Consider the following 17,385-nt stretch of genomic DNA (forward strand, 5'->3'; position numbering starts at 1 on the left):
CAACTTCTAGAAGGAATCAAATTATGCAAGCAAAAAAGCGCAGTAGAATTATTGCTTGATTCATAAATGTAATATTTTGAGGCTAAAGTCCCACAGTGCTTTAGGGTAGTTTTTAAAAATTATTTTGCTGCCGAACTACAGATTTAGGCGGTTAGATCAGCTTTTGAAAATGTCCTGATGCTGAGAAGCTAAACATAGTCACCCAGTTCCACTGGGCAGCCATATTTAGTTGCTCAGACTTTGGGCAGTCTTAGGAATATTTTTAGGTCAGGAGAAATACAAAATTTTCTTCACTAGCCAGCTAACTGGGTGACGCATCAAGCTGCGATAGTGCTCTAACGCTCGTTAAACAGCACAGCTGTTTAAAAAAAAGCAAAAAGCTTTGAGCTGTAGTCACGGCTGATCCCTTGCTCAACCCAGGGCAGCCACTCAAGGTGGCCCCAACTCCTCAAAGTTAAAAAAAAAAATTACATTTTCATGTGCGGCAACGGCCCCCCACCCCCACTCCCCCTCCAAAGTTTCAAATAAAAGTAATTGGGGCAATAGACACAAAAGCTTGTTGGGGTGTAGTGTCCCCTGCCCAGCCCCCCCCCTTCCCCCCAAAGGTGTGAATTTAAATAAATGGGGTTCAAGCACCTTGTGCTCCTGCTCCATCCCCTGACCCCTCCCCACACCATCCTGATCCTTAAAAATAAGAAGCAGGTTCCTGCAATGGAGCCAGGGTACCCCCCCACCCCCCCAGCACCCGGCATCGTCGATGCCATTTTTCAAAATGGCGTTCACCTGACCTTGCCCCTGTCATGTGATTGGGGCAAGGTCCGGGATTTGGATCTAGGCCACATGGTCATCTCAGTAACTGCAACACCCAGCTCCCTCTGCTGCCAACTACATTGTTAAATAAAATAATACAAAACTTTGCAAAGAATGTACACAGAACCTATAGAACACACCAGCCATGCCCTAGCACACCGACTTCCATGCTCAAACAGTAGGAACACTAGCCATGAAAAGGTAATACTACAGATATTACAACAGCCAGGCACTTGAAAATCAATACACTGCATACTGGAAAAGCAAAACAAGCTGGACTGCTATAAATTCCTACATAGAAACTACACACTAACAGAATGCCCCACCTGTGTCACAGAGAGAGACCCTCACCAAATACAAAATAAGTGACCAGAAATTAGAAATGTACAGACAAAAATTGAAATGGAAACCCCAAGAAGCCAGATACTGCATGAAGTGACACACTAGATAAATAGAAACAGAAATGCAAATCCTCCTCTACTGAGGAAAACATAAATATACCAGAAATGGACATCCCAAAAGCTGACATATTCCAGTCCTTAAACTCTATATAAAACGTTTTACTCTACCTTTGTTGTCAGGATATTTTAATTTTCTAATTGTGTTTGTCACAGTCTCGTTTCCTCTCTCCTCTGTCTTCTTTCAACTCCTTTCTAGTATCTTATGTCCACTTGTTTCTTCTCTCTCCTCCTTTCTTCTTCATTTCCTCTCTTACATCTGTCTGACATTAATCTTTCTCTTTCATCTCTTTTTTTCGGTTTCTCTTTCTTTCTCTTTATCCTCTCTCCTCTCATTCACCAGTCCTCAATCTCCCTCTTTTCGTCTCTCTCTCCTACGCTTTCCATCTCATCCCATTCCCAGCTCATCTTCATTTCCTCATCCCCTTCCTTGTCCTCTCTTTTCTTACCCCATCTCACACTCCTTTCCCAACCTATTTCCCCCTCTTTCATCCAGTCCCTAGTCCCCCACTTCCACCCTCTTGTTCTCACTGCCTTCCAGCCCTCAACTACTTTCCTCTGCTTCAGACTCATCTCCTCATTAGCCCTAGTCCCTTTTGAAATTCATCCCTTCCATCCAAATATGGAGGACTCCCAAGTCCATGTTCTCCCGATTGCCCCAGAGTCATTTTTAAATTTTTTTTAATATGGCTTCCGGGTCTTTCTCCCCCTCACCTCCTTCCTCTTTTCAGAAGCTTGTAACCACCTGCTGCTTCCTTCAATGACAAGAAGTTTGAATCGCAGGGCTCTGCGTATGTGATATCTTGTCAGTGAACTGTGCCTGCATGAAGGGCGCAGAAAGGTGCCGGCACCACAGAAGAAGGAGCAGGAAGTTACCAGACTCGGGCCATGGGCCTCAGGAGCCTATATCTAACGATGCCCCCTGGGATTTGATTTTGGATTCTTTGCACTATGTTGCTCAAAAACATAAAATTTAACAGTTTGATTCTACATTCAGATCCAAAATATGGTGTGTCTGTGTTGTGATAATGAGGACACTAGAATTCACAGTTTAACGGAATTGCCCTTCCAGATCAAAATTTGAGCAGGGGCTGGTAGAAGCACTAGGCAGCTGCCTAGAGTGCCACAAGTTTTAGGAGGGTGGCTTGGCAATGGCATCTCCTTCTTCCTGCCTCCACAGAACTGGAAGAGGATGCAGTGTTGCGTAGGCCCACCTCGACAGGAAGATGGAGATACCATTGCTACAGCCAGAAAAAACCACAGCAAACTGCTCTGCCTACTGTGTGGTCAGAAGGAGCAGGAGACAAAGCAGCATCGGCTACATGGCCAAAGAAAGGAGAAGCAGGAGGCAGAGCGGCATTGGGCTTGAGCAGGAACAGCAGGAACAGCAAACAAAGACGAGTCCTGCTGGCCTCATGAGCTAAAGAAGGAGATTACTGTTGCCGCTTGTGCTTTCAGAAGGGAAGAACAGTGACTGAAAGAGCGTGTGTGTGTGAGATTGAACATATGTGAGTGAAAGAGAGCATGTGTGTGAGAGGTGAGAGTGTGTGAGAGAGGGTGAATGTGTATGAGTTAGCATGCATGTAAGAGAGTGAGATTATGTGAAAAAGAGCACATGTGAAGGTGTGAGTGAGTGAAGGAATGAGGGTGTGTGTGTGTGTGTAAGTAAGCATGTGTTTGAGAGTAAATGAGAGCAGGTGTGTGAGCATGTATGTGAGAGAGCATTTGTGTGAGTGAGTGTGTGGGCGTATATGAGAGAGGGGAGAAAGTCTGTGTGTATACCCCCCTCCCCCTTCCCTGTTAATCCATGACAACCTCACGGCATCTGGAAATCAAAAGTTCCCAAATATGGAGAGCAGGGTTTTTTAAAATCCTTATTCCCTGTACGTACCAGGATCAGTCCAGGACACCTGGGTTGTGACTCCGCACCAGTAGATGGAGACAGACTAAAACTTGTGGGCGGAGCATATATGCCCCTGTGCCAGTCACAGCCCCTCAGTCTTACTCTGTCTCCAGTAGGTGGTGCAGGTCTGGTCACAGCCCTGTCGGGCCTGATTCTGTGTGGTTAGTCAGGTTCGCTTTTGTGGTTGATTTTATTAGGCCTAACTTGGTTTTTTTCTTCAAATTGGGTTTTATTTAATCTTGTTTAATTCTAGTCCCAGTTGCCCTGCCTCCCTGGGGAGTTGAGAGGTCCTGAGGGGACTACCCTCCCCAGGTTGAGGCCGCTGCTAGGGTTGAGGACCCGGCTGGACTAGTAGCAGCGTCAGGGGTGACACCGGGGAGCCCGGTTCACTCACCCCTGCAGGACATAGGGCTTTTCAGCACCTGGGACAGCGTTTTTTCTTATTTAAAAAAAAAAAAAAAAAAAAGTGTTTTTACTTTTGTTTTCAGTCGGCTCTCCGTTCCCTGGCGTTGCGCTCCGTTCCGCTCGAGGGGGGGCGTCTTCGGCAGGGGGGAGGTCGCCGATTTTCGCCGCGTTGAATTTTTGTGTTTATTCGGCGTCCCTCAGTGCTTTTCGGCGCGTCTTTGGTTTCCCGCGGTTTTTTGCAGGGCCGCGCGGCTCGCAGTGCAGGGCCTGCGACTCGGCGCGCGCGCGTCTCTCCCGGGACGGGCTTTGCTCGGCCTGCGTCCCGGGAGACGAGGGATCGTCGGCGGCTCCTCGGGGGGCCCGTTCCCGGGTCGCGCGATCGCCGTCGCAAGGGGGGGGTCCCCCTGATAGGCCTCCTGACCCGTTCCTGGTCAGCGCGGGAATGGCGGCCATTTTGTCTACCGGCCGGGTAGCTTCGCGGGAAACGGTGGGGGCCTCGGTTTTACCTCCTACGCTTTCCCCGCAGCGGGGTGCAGCGGTGGAGGTCCCTTCAGAGGGGCCCCAGTCCCGGGGGCATTCGGAAAGCGACGCAACGGATTCGGGCAAGTTTTCTGAAGATTTGGCGCTTTTGCTGCGCCGTTCTAAGCGCAGCAAGCGCAGACGGGGGGGACGCCTCGCGTTCAAGGGTCCACCGGTCCCCGCCGCAGAAGAAGATGGCAAGGAGGGTGGCGAAGACCACCCAGAGAGCGGCCTGGGGCAAACGGCTTCCCCGAGGGGTGCCGCAGAACTCGGATTCCGAAGATACCTCCGGGGCGGACACAGAGGCCTCCGAGGAGCCCCTGCCTGGGGCCGGGACGGCAGCAGCAGATGGCTCGGCGCAGCCCAGTACAGGTAAAGGAGCGCAGGCCGTCGACGGGGATGACCCCAAGGTGGTGCGTCTGTTCCGCAGAGAGGAACTGTCGCCACTCATTCCGGCCATTCTCCAGGAGCTGGGGATTGAGGCTCCTCCGGTGGTGGTCCGCCAGGAGGCAAATATGGATCCTGTTCTGATTGGGTTCACAGGGCCGGCGGTCGTTTTTCATTTTTTCGTCCACGGATATCCTCTTCAAGGAATGGGATACTCCGGAGTTAGGTCTGAAGGTCAGCAAGGCCATGGACAAACTTTACCCTTTGCCGGAGGACGCGCTAGAGCTCCTCCGACTCCCAAAGGTGGATTCGGCAGTGTCAGCTGTCACGAAGAGGTCTACCATCCCGGTCACGGGAGCGACAGCCCTCCGGGATATTCAAGACCGTACGTTGGAGGTTCAACTCAAAATATTTTTGAGGTTTCTGCCCTAGGGGTGCGTGCCGCCAGTTGCACAAATTTTGCTATGCGTGCTAGTCTGCGCTGGACTCAAGTCCTGCAGGCGAATGCGGGTCTCTCTTCAGAGGAGGCTTCCCAAGCTGACAGATTGGAGGCGGCCATTGCCTATGGCGCGGATGCATTCCATGATCTTTTGCGCACCTCAGCTAGGTCCATGGTGGCAGCGGTGTCGGCACGTCGTCTCCTTTGGCTGCGCAATTGGGCAGCGGATGGCTCTTCCAAGGCTCACCTCGGGGCTTTGCCTTTTAAGGGGACATTGCTGTTCGGCAAGGAGTTGGACGATTTGATGGTTTACCTGGGGGAGAACCGAGCGTTTAAGCTGCCGGAGGATAGGACCCGGTCGAGATTTTCCTTTTCAGGCAGAGCCCGGTTCAGGGGGCCCAGGAAGTCTAGGCCACAAAGATCCTCTGGACCCTAGGCCGTCTTCCTCTCGGTACACCCAGTGGCAGCAGTCCTTTCGGGGCAAACGTTTTGGCCGGCAAGGAGGGGCCCCGTCGGGTGCGGGGTCCAAGCCTTCGCAATGAAGTTCGGCCGGCCCATCCCTCGTCGCGTCCTCGGCACGCTGTTCCAAACGTGGGGACGCGTCTATCCTTATTCCTCGAGGAATGGGCCAGCGTGACATCGGATCAATGGGTCCTCGACGTGATAAAACATGGCTACGAGTTAGATTTGGCTCGCATCCCAACGGACAAATTCCTGGTCTCACCCTGCAAGGATCCCAAGAAGAAGGCGGCGGTGCTAGATACCATCCAAAGACTAGAAAGACTGGGAGCCATCTCGCCGGTTCCGGCCGCTCAGTACGGCAAGGGCCGGTACTCCATTTACTTCTTAGTCTCCAAGAGAGACGGCACTTTCCGCCCAATTCTGGATCTGAAAGGAGTCAACAGATGCCTTCGAGTCCCTCACTTCAAAATGGAGACCATTCGGTCAGTGATCGCGTCAGTGCGTCCCGGCGAATTCCTGGCGTCCCTAGATCTCACAGAAGCATACCTTCATGTGGAAATTCAACCAGCGTTTCAGCGGTTTCTGAGGTTTGGCATTCTGGGCAGGCACTTCCAGTTCCGGGCGCTTCCGTTCGGCCTGGCGACAGCGCCTCGGACATTCACGAAAGTGATGGTGGTCGTGGCGGCGCAGTTGCGGCGGGAAGGCCTGCTGGTTCACCCTTACCTCGACGATTGGCTGAGCCGGGCGAAGTCTCAGAGTCTGTGTCAGCAGGCGGTGGCCAGGGTGTTACAGCTCTTGCAGTCCCTGGGCTGGGTGGTCAACTTCAACAAGAGTTATCTCGAACCTCTCAGTCCTTGGAATATCTTGGAGCCCTGTTCGACACGTAGCGAGGCAGTGTGATTCTCTCGCAGGACCGGATATGCAAACTGCAGTCTCAGGTGCTACGTTTTTGTTGCTACACCGGCCACGAGTCTGCGATTACCTGACGGTTCTGGGGTCTATGGCATCCAAGCTGGCGTTAGTCCCTTGGGCGTTCGCTCATCTATGGCCGCTGCAGTCCTCATTGCTTTCCCTCTGGAAACCGGTTTCCGAGGATTTCTATCTACCTCTACCTCTCGAGGGGCAGGCGCGATCCAGCCTGAGCTGGAAGTCGGTTCAGGGTCTGTGGTCAGTCGCAGACCCGGTGGTCTATCAACCGGCTGGAGACCAGAGCGGTCCGTCTGGCGCTGCAAGCTTTTCTACCCCTCGTGCGCGGACAGGCGGTCCGGGTATGGTCGGACAACGCTACCACCGTGGCTTACATCAATCGCCAGGGAGGGACAAGAAGTCCTCTAGTGGCGGAGGAGGCGCGGCTCTGGATGCTCTGGGCAGAACGGCATCTCAGCCATCTCGTGGCTTCCCACATAGTGGGAATCGACAACGTCCAGGCGGATTTTCTCAGTCGTCACCGCTTGGATCCCGGAGAGTGGGAGTTGGCGGACGAGGCGTTTCTCTTCATTCGCCGGACTTGGGGAATGCCCCACATGGATCTGATGGCCACCTGGCACGACGCGAAGGCTCCGCGATTTTACAGTCGACGTCGCGAAAGGGGAGCAGAAGGAGTCGACGCGTTGGTGCTTCCCTGGCCGGTGGATGTGCTTCTCTATGTGTTCCCACCGTGGCCCATGATCGGAAAGATCCTACGGCGCATAGAATTGCATCCATCCAATGTGATCATGGTGGCGCCGGAGTGGCCACGCCGTCCGTGGTTTGCGGACCTGGTCCAGCTGTCAGTGGCCGCACCCCTTCGTCTACAGGGATTCCCGGGGTTCCTTCGTCAGGGCCCCGTCTGTTTGGAGGATGTGGCTCACTTTTGTCTCGCAGCATGGTTTTTGAGAGGTATCGGTTGAAGAGCAAAGGCTATTCGGATGCGGTCGTTGCTACGTTGCTGAGATCCAGAAAACAGTCTACGTCCCTAGCTTATGTTCGGGTCTGGGTAGTTTTTTGAGGAATGGTGCATGGAGTGGGGCCTAGACCCCACTTCCGCTTCTATTCCCGATATTCTGGCTTTTTTTTTTCCAGGCGGGGCTCGCCGAAGGTTTAGCGTGTAATTCCCTTCGGGTTCAAGTGGCGGCGCTTGGCTGTTTGCGTGGTAAGGTCCGGGGGATCTCTCTGGCTCTCCACCCGGATATCTCCCGCTTTCTTAGGGGGGCTAAGCACCTCCGTCCTCCGTTGCGGCCCCCTTGCCCGTCTTGGAACCTCAACTGGGTACTCTCAGCCTTATGCTCAGTGCCGTTTTGAGCCCCTGAAACGTTCTACGCTCAAGGATTTCACCTTGAAGACCGTATTCCTAGTGGCGATTGCATCGGCCCGTCGTGTTTTCAGAATTACAGGCGTTGTCCTGTAGGGAGACCTTCTTGCGCATCTCCGATTCGGTGGTCTCCTTGCGGACGGTTACCTCCTTCCTTCCTAAGGTCGTGTCGTCGTTCCATTTGAATCAGTCAATTGAACTTCCCGCTTTCTTGGTTGCGGAGTCTTCGGACCCGAAAACAAAAGACTTGAGAAAACTAGATGTGCGGAGGTCCCGGCTTCGCTATCTGGAGGTTACTAATCCGTTTCGGGTGACGGATCTTCTGTTTGTGTTAACTTCGGGTCCAAAGAAAGGTGCTGCGGCGTCCCGCACGACAATTGCCCGTTGGCTCAAGGAAGCCATTGGTTCTGCGTACATTCTGCGCGGAAAATCGCCGCCGGTGGGTCTTCGGGCTCATTCGACACGCTTTGCAGGGCGGATACCTGGAAGTCGTTGCATACCTTCATTAAACATTGCCGGTTGGATGTTCAGGCTACTGAAGCTGGGGGTTTTGGAGAGAGGGTACTCCGAGCGGGACTCTCTGCTTCCCACCCTCGGTAAGTTAGCTCTGGTACATCCCAGGTGTCCTGGACTGATCCTGGTACGTACAGGGAAAGGAAAATTAGTTTCTTACCTGATAATTTTCGTTCCTGTAGTACCAAGGATCAGTCCAGGATCCCGCCCGCAGTGTTGCGTTATAGTAACGGAGAGTCCGCTCATTATTGTGTTTTTCAGTACGCTGATCCATTCGCTCTCCCGGTTGGGGAGTCTGGTTCCTGTAGGGGTGTTGGTTTTCTTTTCCCTACCAAGTTGTATGGTTAGCTATGGTTGCCTTTTGGCTTTTGTCTACTTTGACATTACGTATGACTGAGGGGCTGTGACTGGCACAGGGGCATATATGCTCCGCCCACAAGTTTTAGTCTGTCTCCATCTACTGGTGCGGAGTCACAACCCAGGTGTCCTGGACTGATCCTTGGTACTACAGGAACGAAAATTATCAGGTAAGAAACTAATTTTCCTTTAGTTTTAATTATTGGATGTGATTTCATGTGTCTGCTGTTTTGAAATATTTTATTGGTGTTTGGAAAAAGTTTAAATGTTTTTATATGAGTTTTTAATTGTTGGATGTTATTCTGTTTATCATCTGTTTTGAAATATCTAATTTTTATTAGTATGGTTTTATTATTGATTTATATTTCTTGATTTTATTGTTTAATGTTTTCTGAGGAATGGCAATGTTTCTGTTTTTCCATTGCTGCATTGCATACAGAGTCTGGCTTATTGCAGTTTCCAGTTCAGTTTTTGACTGAGGTGATGTACCTTGCCAGCATGTAGTTTATATGTAGGATGCTATAGCAGCTTAGCTTGTTCTGTTTTCCGAATAGGAGATAAATTATTGTTTTAGGGTCTGATGTAATATTTGCAGTGTTGCCTTTTCATAGATAAAATTGTTGCTGTTTGAGTTCTGGCAGTGAGTGCTTTTAGGTATGGCAGGTTTACTGTATTGTAATTGTAATTCAATTTGCTCATGATTTTCTGAGGGCCAAGCATACACCCAACATATGTTACAATAAGCCTGATACCATATGGATTCTGAGGGTCCTTTTTATTTATTTATTTTTTTGCAGGATTTTCTGGTTGATACCACTTTAATTAATATAAATATAATATACTTTTTGTTGTTGTAAGTGATATTTACCTCATGTAAAATTTGATACTGTAAATGCATAGGGGCGGATTTTAAAAGGCGCGCGAATAGCCTACTTTTGTTTGCGCTCCAGGCGCAAACAAAAGTACGCTGGATTTTAGTAGATACGCGCGGAGCCGCGCGTATCTGCTAAAATCCTGGATCGGCGCGCGCAAGGCTATCAATTACGTATAGCCGGCGCGCGCCGAGCCGCGCAGCCTACCCCGTTCCCTCCAAGGCCGCTCCGAAATCGGAGCGGCCTCGGAGGGAACTTTCCTTTGCCCTCCCCTCACCTTCCCCTCCCTTCCCCTCCCTAACCCACCCGCCCGGCCCTGTCTAAACCCCCCCCTTACCTTTGTCGGGGGATTTACGCCTCCCAGAGGGAGGCGTAAATCCCCACGCGCCAGCGGGCCTCCTGCGTGCCGGGCCGCGACCTGGGGGCGGGTACGGAGGGCGCGGCCACGCCCCCGGACCGCCCCGGGCCGTAGCCACGCCCCGTACCCGCCCCCAAAACGCTGCAGACACGCCCCCGAAACGCCGCGACGACCGGGCCCGCCCCCCGACACGCCCCCGACACGCCCCCCTCGGAGAACCCCGGGACTTACGCGAGTCCAGGGGCTCTGCGCGTGCCGTGAGGCCTATGTAAAATAGGCTTCCCGGCGCGCAGGGCCCTGCTCGCGTAAATCCGCCCGGTTTTGGGCGGATTTACGCGAGCAGGGCTCTGAAAATCCGCCCCATAATTTTTAATTGTGCATGGGAAGGATGGGACCGGGAAGGGAAGCTGTAAAGTTCACTTAGGGTGGCCAATACCTTTGCACCAGCCCTGTATTTGAGCCCATTAAAGGAGAACTACACAGAATAATGACTGAATCCCTTTTGTCACAGAAAGGCAAAAGTTACAGCGCATGACTGAGTAACAATGGAGACTGAATTTCTCATTTGTCTTGTAAGGGTGAGGCCTCCACACTTCAGTGTATCTGTGGATCACTATTCAGATGGATGGATTAACAGTGAAGTAATCTTTCCCGATTAAGGTTGGGTATCTGCTCAACATTCTCTTTAATGGAGTGCCATGGATGTCCTTGCTTTAACCTCCATCTTTAGTTAGGAAAGCCACTTCTGAAATGAACTGCCACCAGGAAAGGAAGATATTCAGCTTACCAGTAAGACAAAATGTCCATATTTCATCTTTTTTTCCCACCTAATTTAAGAGCAAGAATAGTGCTAGCTTCTTTGAATGGAAGCTCCACTTAGATCAATGGAGGTGTGGCGGAATTATTGCAGCCAGCCACTTGGATGGTACTGACTATCAAATATCCTTATCAGGAACTGGCAAAGGATGCTGCCTCAACTAGAGCAATAGATGGAATGAACGGGGTCACATTGAGTTGGGAAGAAATGTTCAGATTCATTCAAATGAAAGGGTTCCTTATGCTTCGAATGGTTACGTGGTAGAACTTGATGCTACTAAAGCAGTTTTATCCACTTCTGCAAACATTTTTAAAGTTAAACTGCATGTGCTTCTAGAGGTTAGTGATATTACTGGGCAGTGAGCTTTTGTTACATTATGTTCTGATCTCTACCTTGAGGATCTATAGATCATCGTCAGCTAAGGTTCTGCAGCTTTTTTTCTTTGCCTCACTCTAAATAACTATACCCAAGTACCTAAAAAGTGGATAATTCATTGCAGGTTGAAGTGAGTGAGGAGTGTCTTTTAACTAAATTTGTAGATCCATGAAAATCCAGACTCTTTCCACTCTCTCATTACATATTCTCGTTTTTGGGGTTTTTTTTGGTCTGTGCTGCACTTGAATCTGTTCTTCCTGACAACCTTCCAGGTTCACTTTCTTGATTTCTGAAGGTCCCAGACATGTTTTTGTTATGAATAATTCTCCATGTTCTCTTTATTTTACTCATTGTGTCTCCCAGGATCTCAGAATTAAGTGTGCAAGTAGAGAAACTCAAAGAAAAGAATGAGAAGCAAGAGAAGACTATCAGTTCCCTGATACTAGCGAACGAGAAACTGGTACAGAAGTCAGAGAATCCGTTCTCTCCCTTTTTCAGACTCTTATTTTTCTTTCATTTTCTATCTCTGTGTCTTACTTGCTATTAACCATCTTGTATTTTTTTTCTCATGGTCTAGATTTTGTTGTTCAATATCACATTACCGTATTATTAAGATGCACCTGACCATAAGACATACCTAGGATTCAGAGGGGGGAAATTTAAAAAAAAAATGGTGTGCTAAACAGGCTCTGTTCCCGGGCCGTCTGTGCGTCTTATGGAGCAAATTAGGGGAGTGCATAACATTTTTTTGTCCCCATTTCGTTTTCGGGTCTGGGGAGGGCCATTTCGGTCCACTCCCCAGATCAGAAAACTTTTATCGTTCTCTTTCTGTGGGAACTCCCCCCTCCCCAAAACAAAAACCCCCATCCCAACCCTTTAAATTTAATTAACTACAATTCCCCACCCTCCTGACTCCCCCAAGACCTGCCAAAAGTCCCTGGTGGTGCAGCGGGGCTCCGGGCACTGGGCACCGGTAGCCCCTGTGACATAGTAAGGGCAAAGGGCCGTCGGTGCCATTTTGATTACTGGCAGCTGACGGCCCAAGTGCAGGAGATCGCTCCCGGACCCCTGCTGGACCACCAGGGACTTTTGGCAGGTCTTGGGGGGGTCAGGAGGGTGGGGGTTGTAGTTAGTTGTTTTTTATATATTCGCTCCTTAAGATGTACAGACATTTTCCCCCCAGTTTTGGGGAAAAAAAAGTACGTCTTATGGAGCGAAAAATAAGGTAATTTACCTCTTTCTTTCTCTGTCTACTCTCAGTCTGGTTTTGTCTCTCTTTTGTACTTATACACATTACTTCAGGAAGATGTATACATGTCTTCTCGTGTGTTATAAACCAAATAATAAATTCCTCACCCAGGGAGTGTAAACTGAATACCAAAACACTACTCCATTCCTTTCTACCTAAAAAAAAACACCTTTTTTTTGCATTAACTGAATTTAAAAAACATATTTTAAAAGTGGAAGTCGGAGGTTTCATGCACAGCAAAATACAGTACCATCCAGTTTACTGTGGCTCTTATCCTTAATCATTAACCACCAACCAACCACCATCTTTCATCCAGTTAATTTTATATATTATTTTTGGAAAAAAGATTTTTGTAAAAAAATGCATATTAAAACCTACTTATAACGCCATCATTTCCAAATTCTCCAAACAGATAACTGGCATTGAAGTTCATGCGTCATCCCACATAAACTGTATAAAAAATACTTAATCAGGTGCTTGTGCTGTCCCGCTCCAAATGTGAATTACAGGAATGTCCCGCTCAATACTTTCAATCACTACTCTCGTGTGTTATGACATTTATATGTAACTGATAGAGCCACATGCTAGTGATCACATAGAAACATAGAAGATGTCAGCAGAAAAGCACTACTTAGTCTAGCCAGTCTGCCCATTTGTGCCTGCTTACTGTTCTGTCACAGGTTACTTGGACTGTGGTTTTCTCCCTGCCTCTTCCATAGAGGTTCCTTTGTGTCTATCCCATGCATGCTTGAATACTGCTGCTTGAGCTTTTCATTCTATAAACAGTGTTTCCTTTTTGTTATTTGGTTTATTTGATTAATCACATTTCTTCCCTGAGGAGCCAAGGCAATGTACAATAAAAAGATAAAACCAATAAACATGATAAATATAAACTAAATAACAAAACATAAAAGACAGAGTATAACTTAATAGATACAATATAGCAACTAATACTGCACACATCTAAAAAATATAACAAGCATAAAATAAGAACATATAATAAAATAAACATAAAGAGGCCGATATTCAGAGCACATTTAGCGCTTTTACGAAAAAGAAAAACCACGACCCTTCAGATGTCACCAATTATCGTCCTATTGCTTTACTACCGTCTCTAGCAAAGATTATAGAATCAGTAGTACTACACCAAATATCCGATTATATTGAAGAAAATAACATTTTACACAACAATCAACATGGCTTTAGAAAAGGTCACAGTACCGAATCATTACTCATATCATCTTTTGATACCACAATTCGTGGATTTGATTCCAATACAAATTACTTACTTGTACTAATTGATATTTCCGCCGCATTTGATACAATAAATCATGACATCCTCATTACTAATTTAACTCAAATAGGCATCTCTGGTCCCCCTCTGCAATGGTTTATGTCATTTATAACTAACCGCCAACAAAAAATCATGATAAATAAACACCACTCAGACTGGTACTCCACCTCTACAGGAGTACCCCAAGGCTCAGCCTTATCGGCTCTCTTATTCAATCTATACCTATTACCCTTGTGCCAACTTTTGGATGGCTTAAACTTCAAAATATATGCCGATGATATTCAGTTCATTATACCCTTCACTGATTCATGGTCCAAAACTTTCTCTTTACTGCAATTATACTTGTCTACAATCAAAACTTGGCTTTCCCATAATAGGCTAAAATTAAACACAAACAAAACAGAATTAATTTATCTATCCACCATTCCAGATTCAATTTATAAACCGCCACCAACTTTTACCTTTGAGAACCAAATCATTTCCATAAAATCGCACGCAAAAAACTTTGGGGTAATTCTTGATTCCAAACTATCTATGACAAACAATATATCTGAAATTGTAAAAAAGTCTTTTTTCAAAATTCACATGCTAAAGAAACTGAAACCATTACTCCTTCCAAATGATTTTCGATTGATCACTCAAACACTCATTTTAGCTTCATTAGACTACTGTAATGCTTTATACCTTGGTTTACCTCAATCAACAATTCATCCACTTCAACTAGTTCAAAACGCAACTGCCCGTATGTTATACAATATCCGTCGAAACGAACATATCTCTCCTATTTTACAACAACTACATTGGCTCCCAGTATCATACCGTATAATGGGGCGGATTTTAAAAGGCGCGCGAATAGCCTACTTTTGTTTGCGCTCCAGGCGCAAACAAAAGTACGCTGGATTTTAGTAGATACGCGCGGAGCCGCGCGTATCTGCTAAAATCCTGGATCGGCGCGCGCAAGGCTATCAATTACGTATAGCCGGCGCGTGCCGAGCCGCGCAGCCTACCCCCGTTCCCTCCAAGGCCGCTCCGAAATCGGAGCGGCCTCGGAGGGAACTTTCCTTTGCCCTCCCCTCACCTTCCCCTCCCTTCCCCTACCTAACCCACCCGCCCGGCCCTGTCTAAACCCCCCCCTTACCTTTGTCGGGGGATTTACGCCTCCCAGAGGGAGGCGTAAATCCCCGCGCGCCAGCGGGCCTCCTGCGCGCCGGGCCGCGACCTGGGGGCGGGTACGGAGGGCGCGGCCACGCCCCCGGACCGCCCCGGGCCGTAGCCACGCCCCCGTACCCGCCCCCAAAACGCTGCCGACACGCCCCCGAAACGCCGCGACGACCGGGCCCGTCCCCCGACACGCCCCCGACACGCCCCCCCTCGGAGAACCCCGGGACTTACGCGAGTCCCGGGGCTCTGCGCGCGCCGGGAGGCCTATGTAAAATAGGCTTCCCGGCGCGCAGGGCCCTGCTCGCGTAAATCCGCCCGGTTTTGGGCGGATTTACGCGAGCAGGGCTCTGAAAATCCGCCCCAATATATAAAATTGTATCCACTATACACAACTTAATATACAATACTGATTCAATCTGGTTATGCTCATTGTTACGAATTTATAAACCATCCAGACAATTACGTTCCTTTGACAAATGCATGTTAGAAATTCCTACTGTAAAATCTGTTAGCTTATCATTAACCCGAAAACGCGTTTTTTCAGTTGCAGGTCCAACATTATGGAACTCTTTACCAGACTGTATCCGATTGACTTCTAATTGCAGAGAATTAAAAAAATCACTGAAAACTCATCTATTCATCCAAGCTTTCCATTTATAATAATATTTTATAATCCATGCACTGTACTTAATCTTTGTTTTATTTATAAATGTTTGTGTCTTTGTTTTTAAAATTGTGCATGTGTTTTGAACATTTGTAAACCGCCTAGACGGATATATTTTATCCATTTGTGCGGTATATAAAAACTTTTAAATAAAATAAAAATAAATAAATAGAAGTCCAGGGGGAGCGTAGGTGAGGAGGATTTGGAGCGACTTTGATTTGAATAAGCCTACCTCCAATTTAGGTATTGTATTGATAGGTTGTAACGTGAGATTGAGAGATTGATAGGTTGATAGGTTACAACGTGAGGTTGTAAGCCTACCTCCAATTTAGGTATTGTATTGATAGATTGTATCATCTCAACTTTCTTGCCATTCCTCCGGACTCCCCACCTCGGCTGAAATGGGGAACATCCGACCACTCACCAGTCCTAGAGCAGGAGGTCTCCCTCCTCCTCCAGTCCAGAGCAATAGAACCAGTGCCCTACTCCCAACAGGGCCTCGGATTCTATTCTCGGTACTTTCTAATCCCAAAAAAGTTAGGTGGTGTTCGCCCGATACTAGACTTTCATGCCTTAAACATGTACCTACAAAGAGAAAAGTTCAAGATGGTAACCTTGGTTTCTCTCCCTCCCCTTCTACAAAGGGAAGACTGGCTCTGCTCTCTAGACCTCCAAGGCGCTTACACACACATCGCAATAACTCCGTCTCATCACAAATTTCTGTGATTCCTGGTAGGCCCAAAGCACTATCAATACCGAGTGCTACTATTCGGCCTGGCTTCTGCACCACAAGTCTTCACCAAGTGCCTTGTAGTAGTAGCAGCAGCATTCCTCAGAACTCAAGGTGTCCACGTCTACCCCTACCTCGACGATTGGTTGATCAGGGCTCCCACCCAGCAAGCTGCTCTGACATCCCTACGTTTCACCTTGCATACCCTGATCTCCCTAGGGTTTCTCATCAATTATCTGAAGTCCAGCTTAGTCCCATCACAAACCCTGTCGTTCATAGGAGCAGACTTGGACACCTTCAAAGCAAAAGCATTTCTTCCTTGAGAACGGGCTCTCACTATCACTTCTCTTGCCCATCAACTGCAGTCTCAACAATGCTCAACTGCACGTCACTTCCTAGTTTTGCTAGCATACATGGCGTTCTCAGTACATGTCACTCCCATGGCTAGTCTTTCCATGAGAGTCATGCAGTGGACTCTAAGGTCATAGTGGATTCAATCATCTCAACCACTTTCAGCCGTTGTCCACATCACCAACTCACTTCGCCTGTCTCTGGCTTGGTGGAAAAATCAGTCCAGTCTCCTCCAAGACCTTCCTTTCCAAGCTCCAGATCCTCAAATAACCCTTACAACAGATGCCTCCAGCCTCGGCTGGGGAGCACATGTTGCCAATCTACAAACTCAAGGGTCCTAGTCTCCAGAGGAAGCCAAACTCCAAATAAATTTCCTGGAGCTACGAGCAATCAGATATGCTCTCAGGGTGTTTCAGGATCGCCTTTCCAACCAGGTCAGCCTGATTCATACAGACAACCAGGTGGCCATGTGGGACATCAACAAACAGGGAGGAACAGGCTCCTATCTCCTGTGTCAGGAAGCTGCACAGATATGGGCGGAGGCCTTTTTCCACTCGATGTACTTCAAGGCCACCTACTTGCCAGGAGTGGACAATGTGTTGGCAGACAAGCTGAGTCGCACCTTTCAGCCGCACGAGTGGTCCCTCAACCCCACAATAGTGGACTCAATATTCCAAAGTTGGGGTTACCCTCACATAGACCTCTTTGCATCACCTCAAAACTGCAAAGTGGTGAACCTTTGCTCTCTCACTCGCAGCCAACACTCACTGCCGAAAGATGCATTTTCCCTCTCATGGGCAACCGGTCACTTATATGCATTCCCTCCACTTCCACTTCTCTCAAAGACTCTCGTGAAGCTACATCAGGACAAGGGAAGCATGATCCTGATAGCCCCTCACTGGCCACGCCAAGTGTGGTTTCTGATTCTTCAGGACCTCTCCATTTGCAGGCACATTCCCCTGGGGAAGGAC

At 48.4% G+C, this 17,385-nt stretch overlaps 1 protein-coding gene across 1 annotated transcript in view; it reads left to right on the forward strand.

Annotated features, from left to right (window-relative positions):
• Positions 1-17,385, forward strand: part of CROCC2 (ciliary rootlet coiled-coil, rootletin family member 2) — a 505,095-nt gene that overhangs the window by 213,587 nt on the left and 274,123 nt on the right. The window contains 1 exon segment of the mRNA XM_029616014.1: positions 11,329-11,425. Coding sequence (XP_029471874.1) covers positions 11,329-11,425 — 97 coding nt within the window.

Source organism: Rhinatrema bivittatum, chromosome 9, assembly GCF_901001135.1.
Source record: "Rhinatrema bivittatum chromosome 9, aRhiBiv1.1, whole genome shotgun sequence".
Lineage (NCBI taxonomy): Eukaryota > Metazoa > Chordata > Amphibia > Gymnophiona > Rhinatrematidae > Rhinatrema > Rhinatrema bivittatum.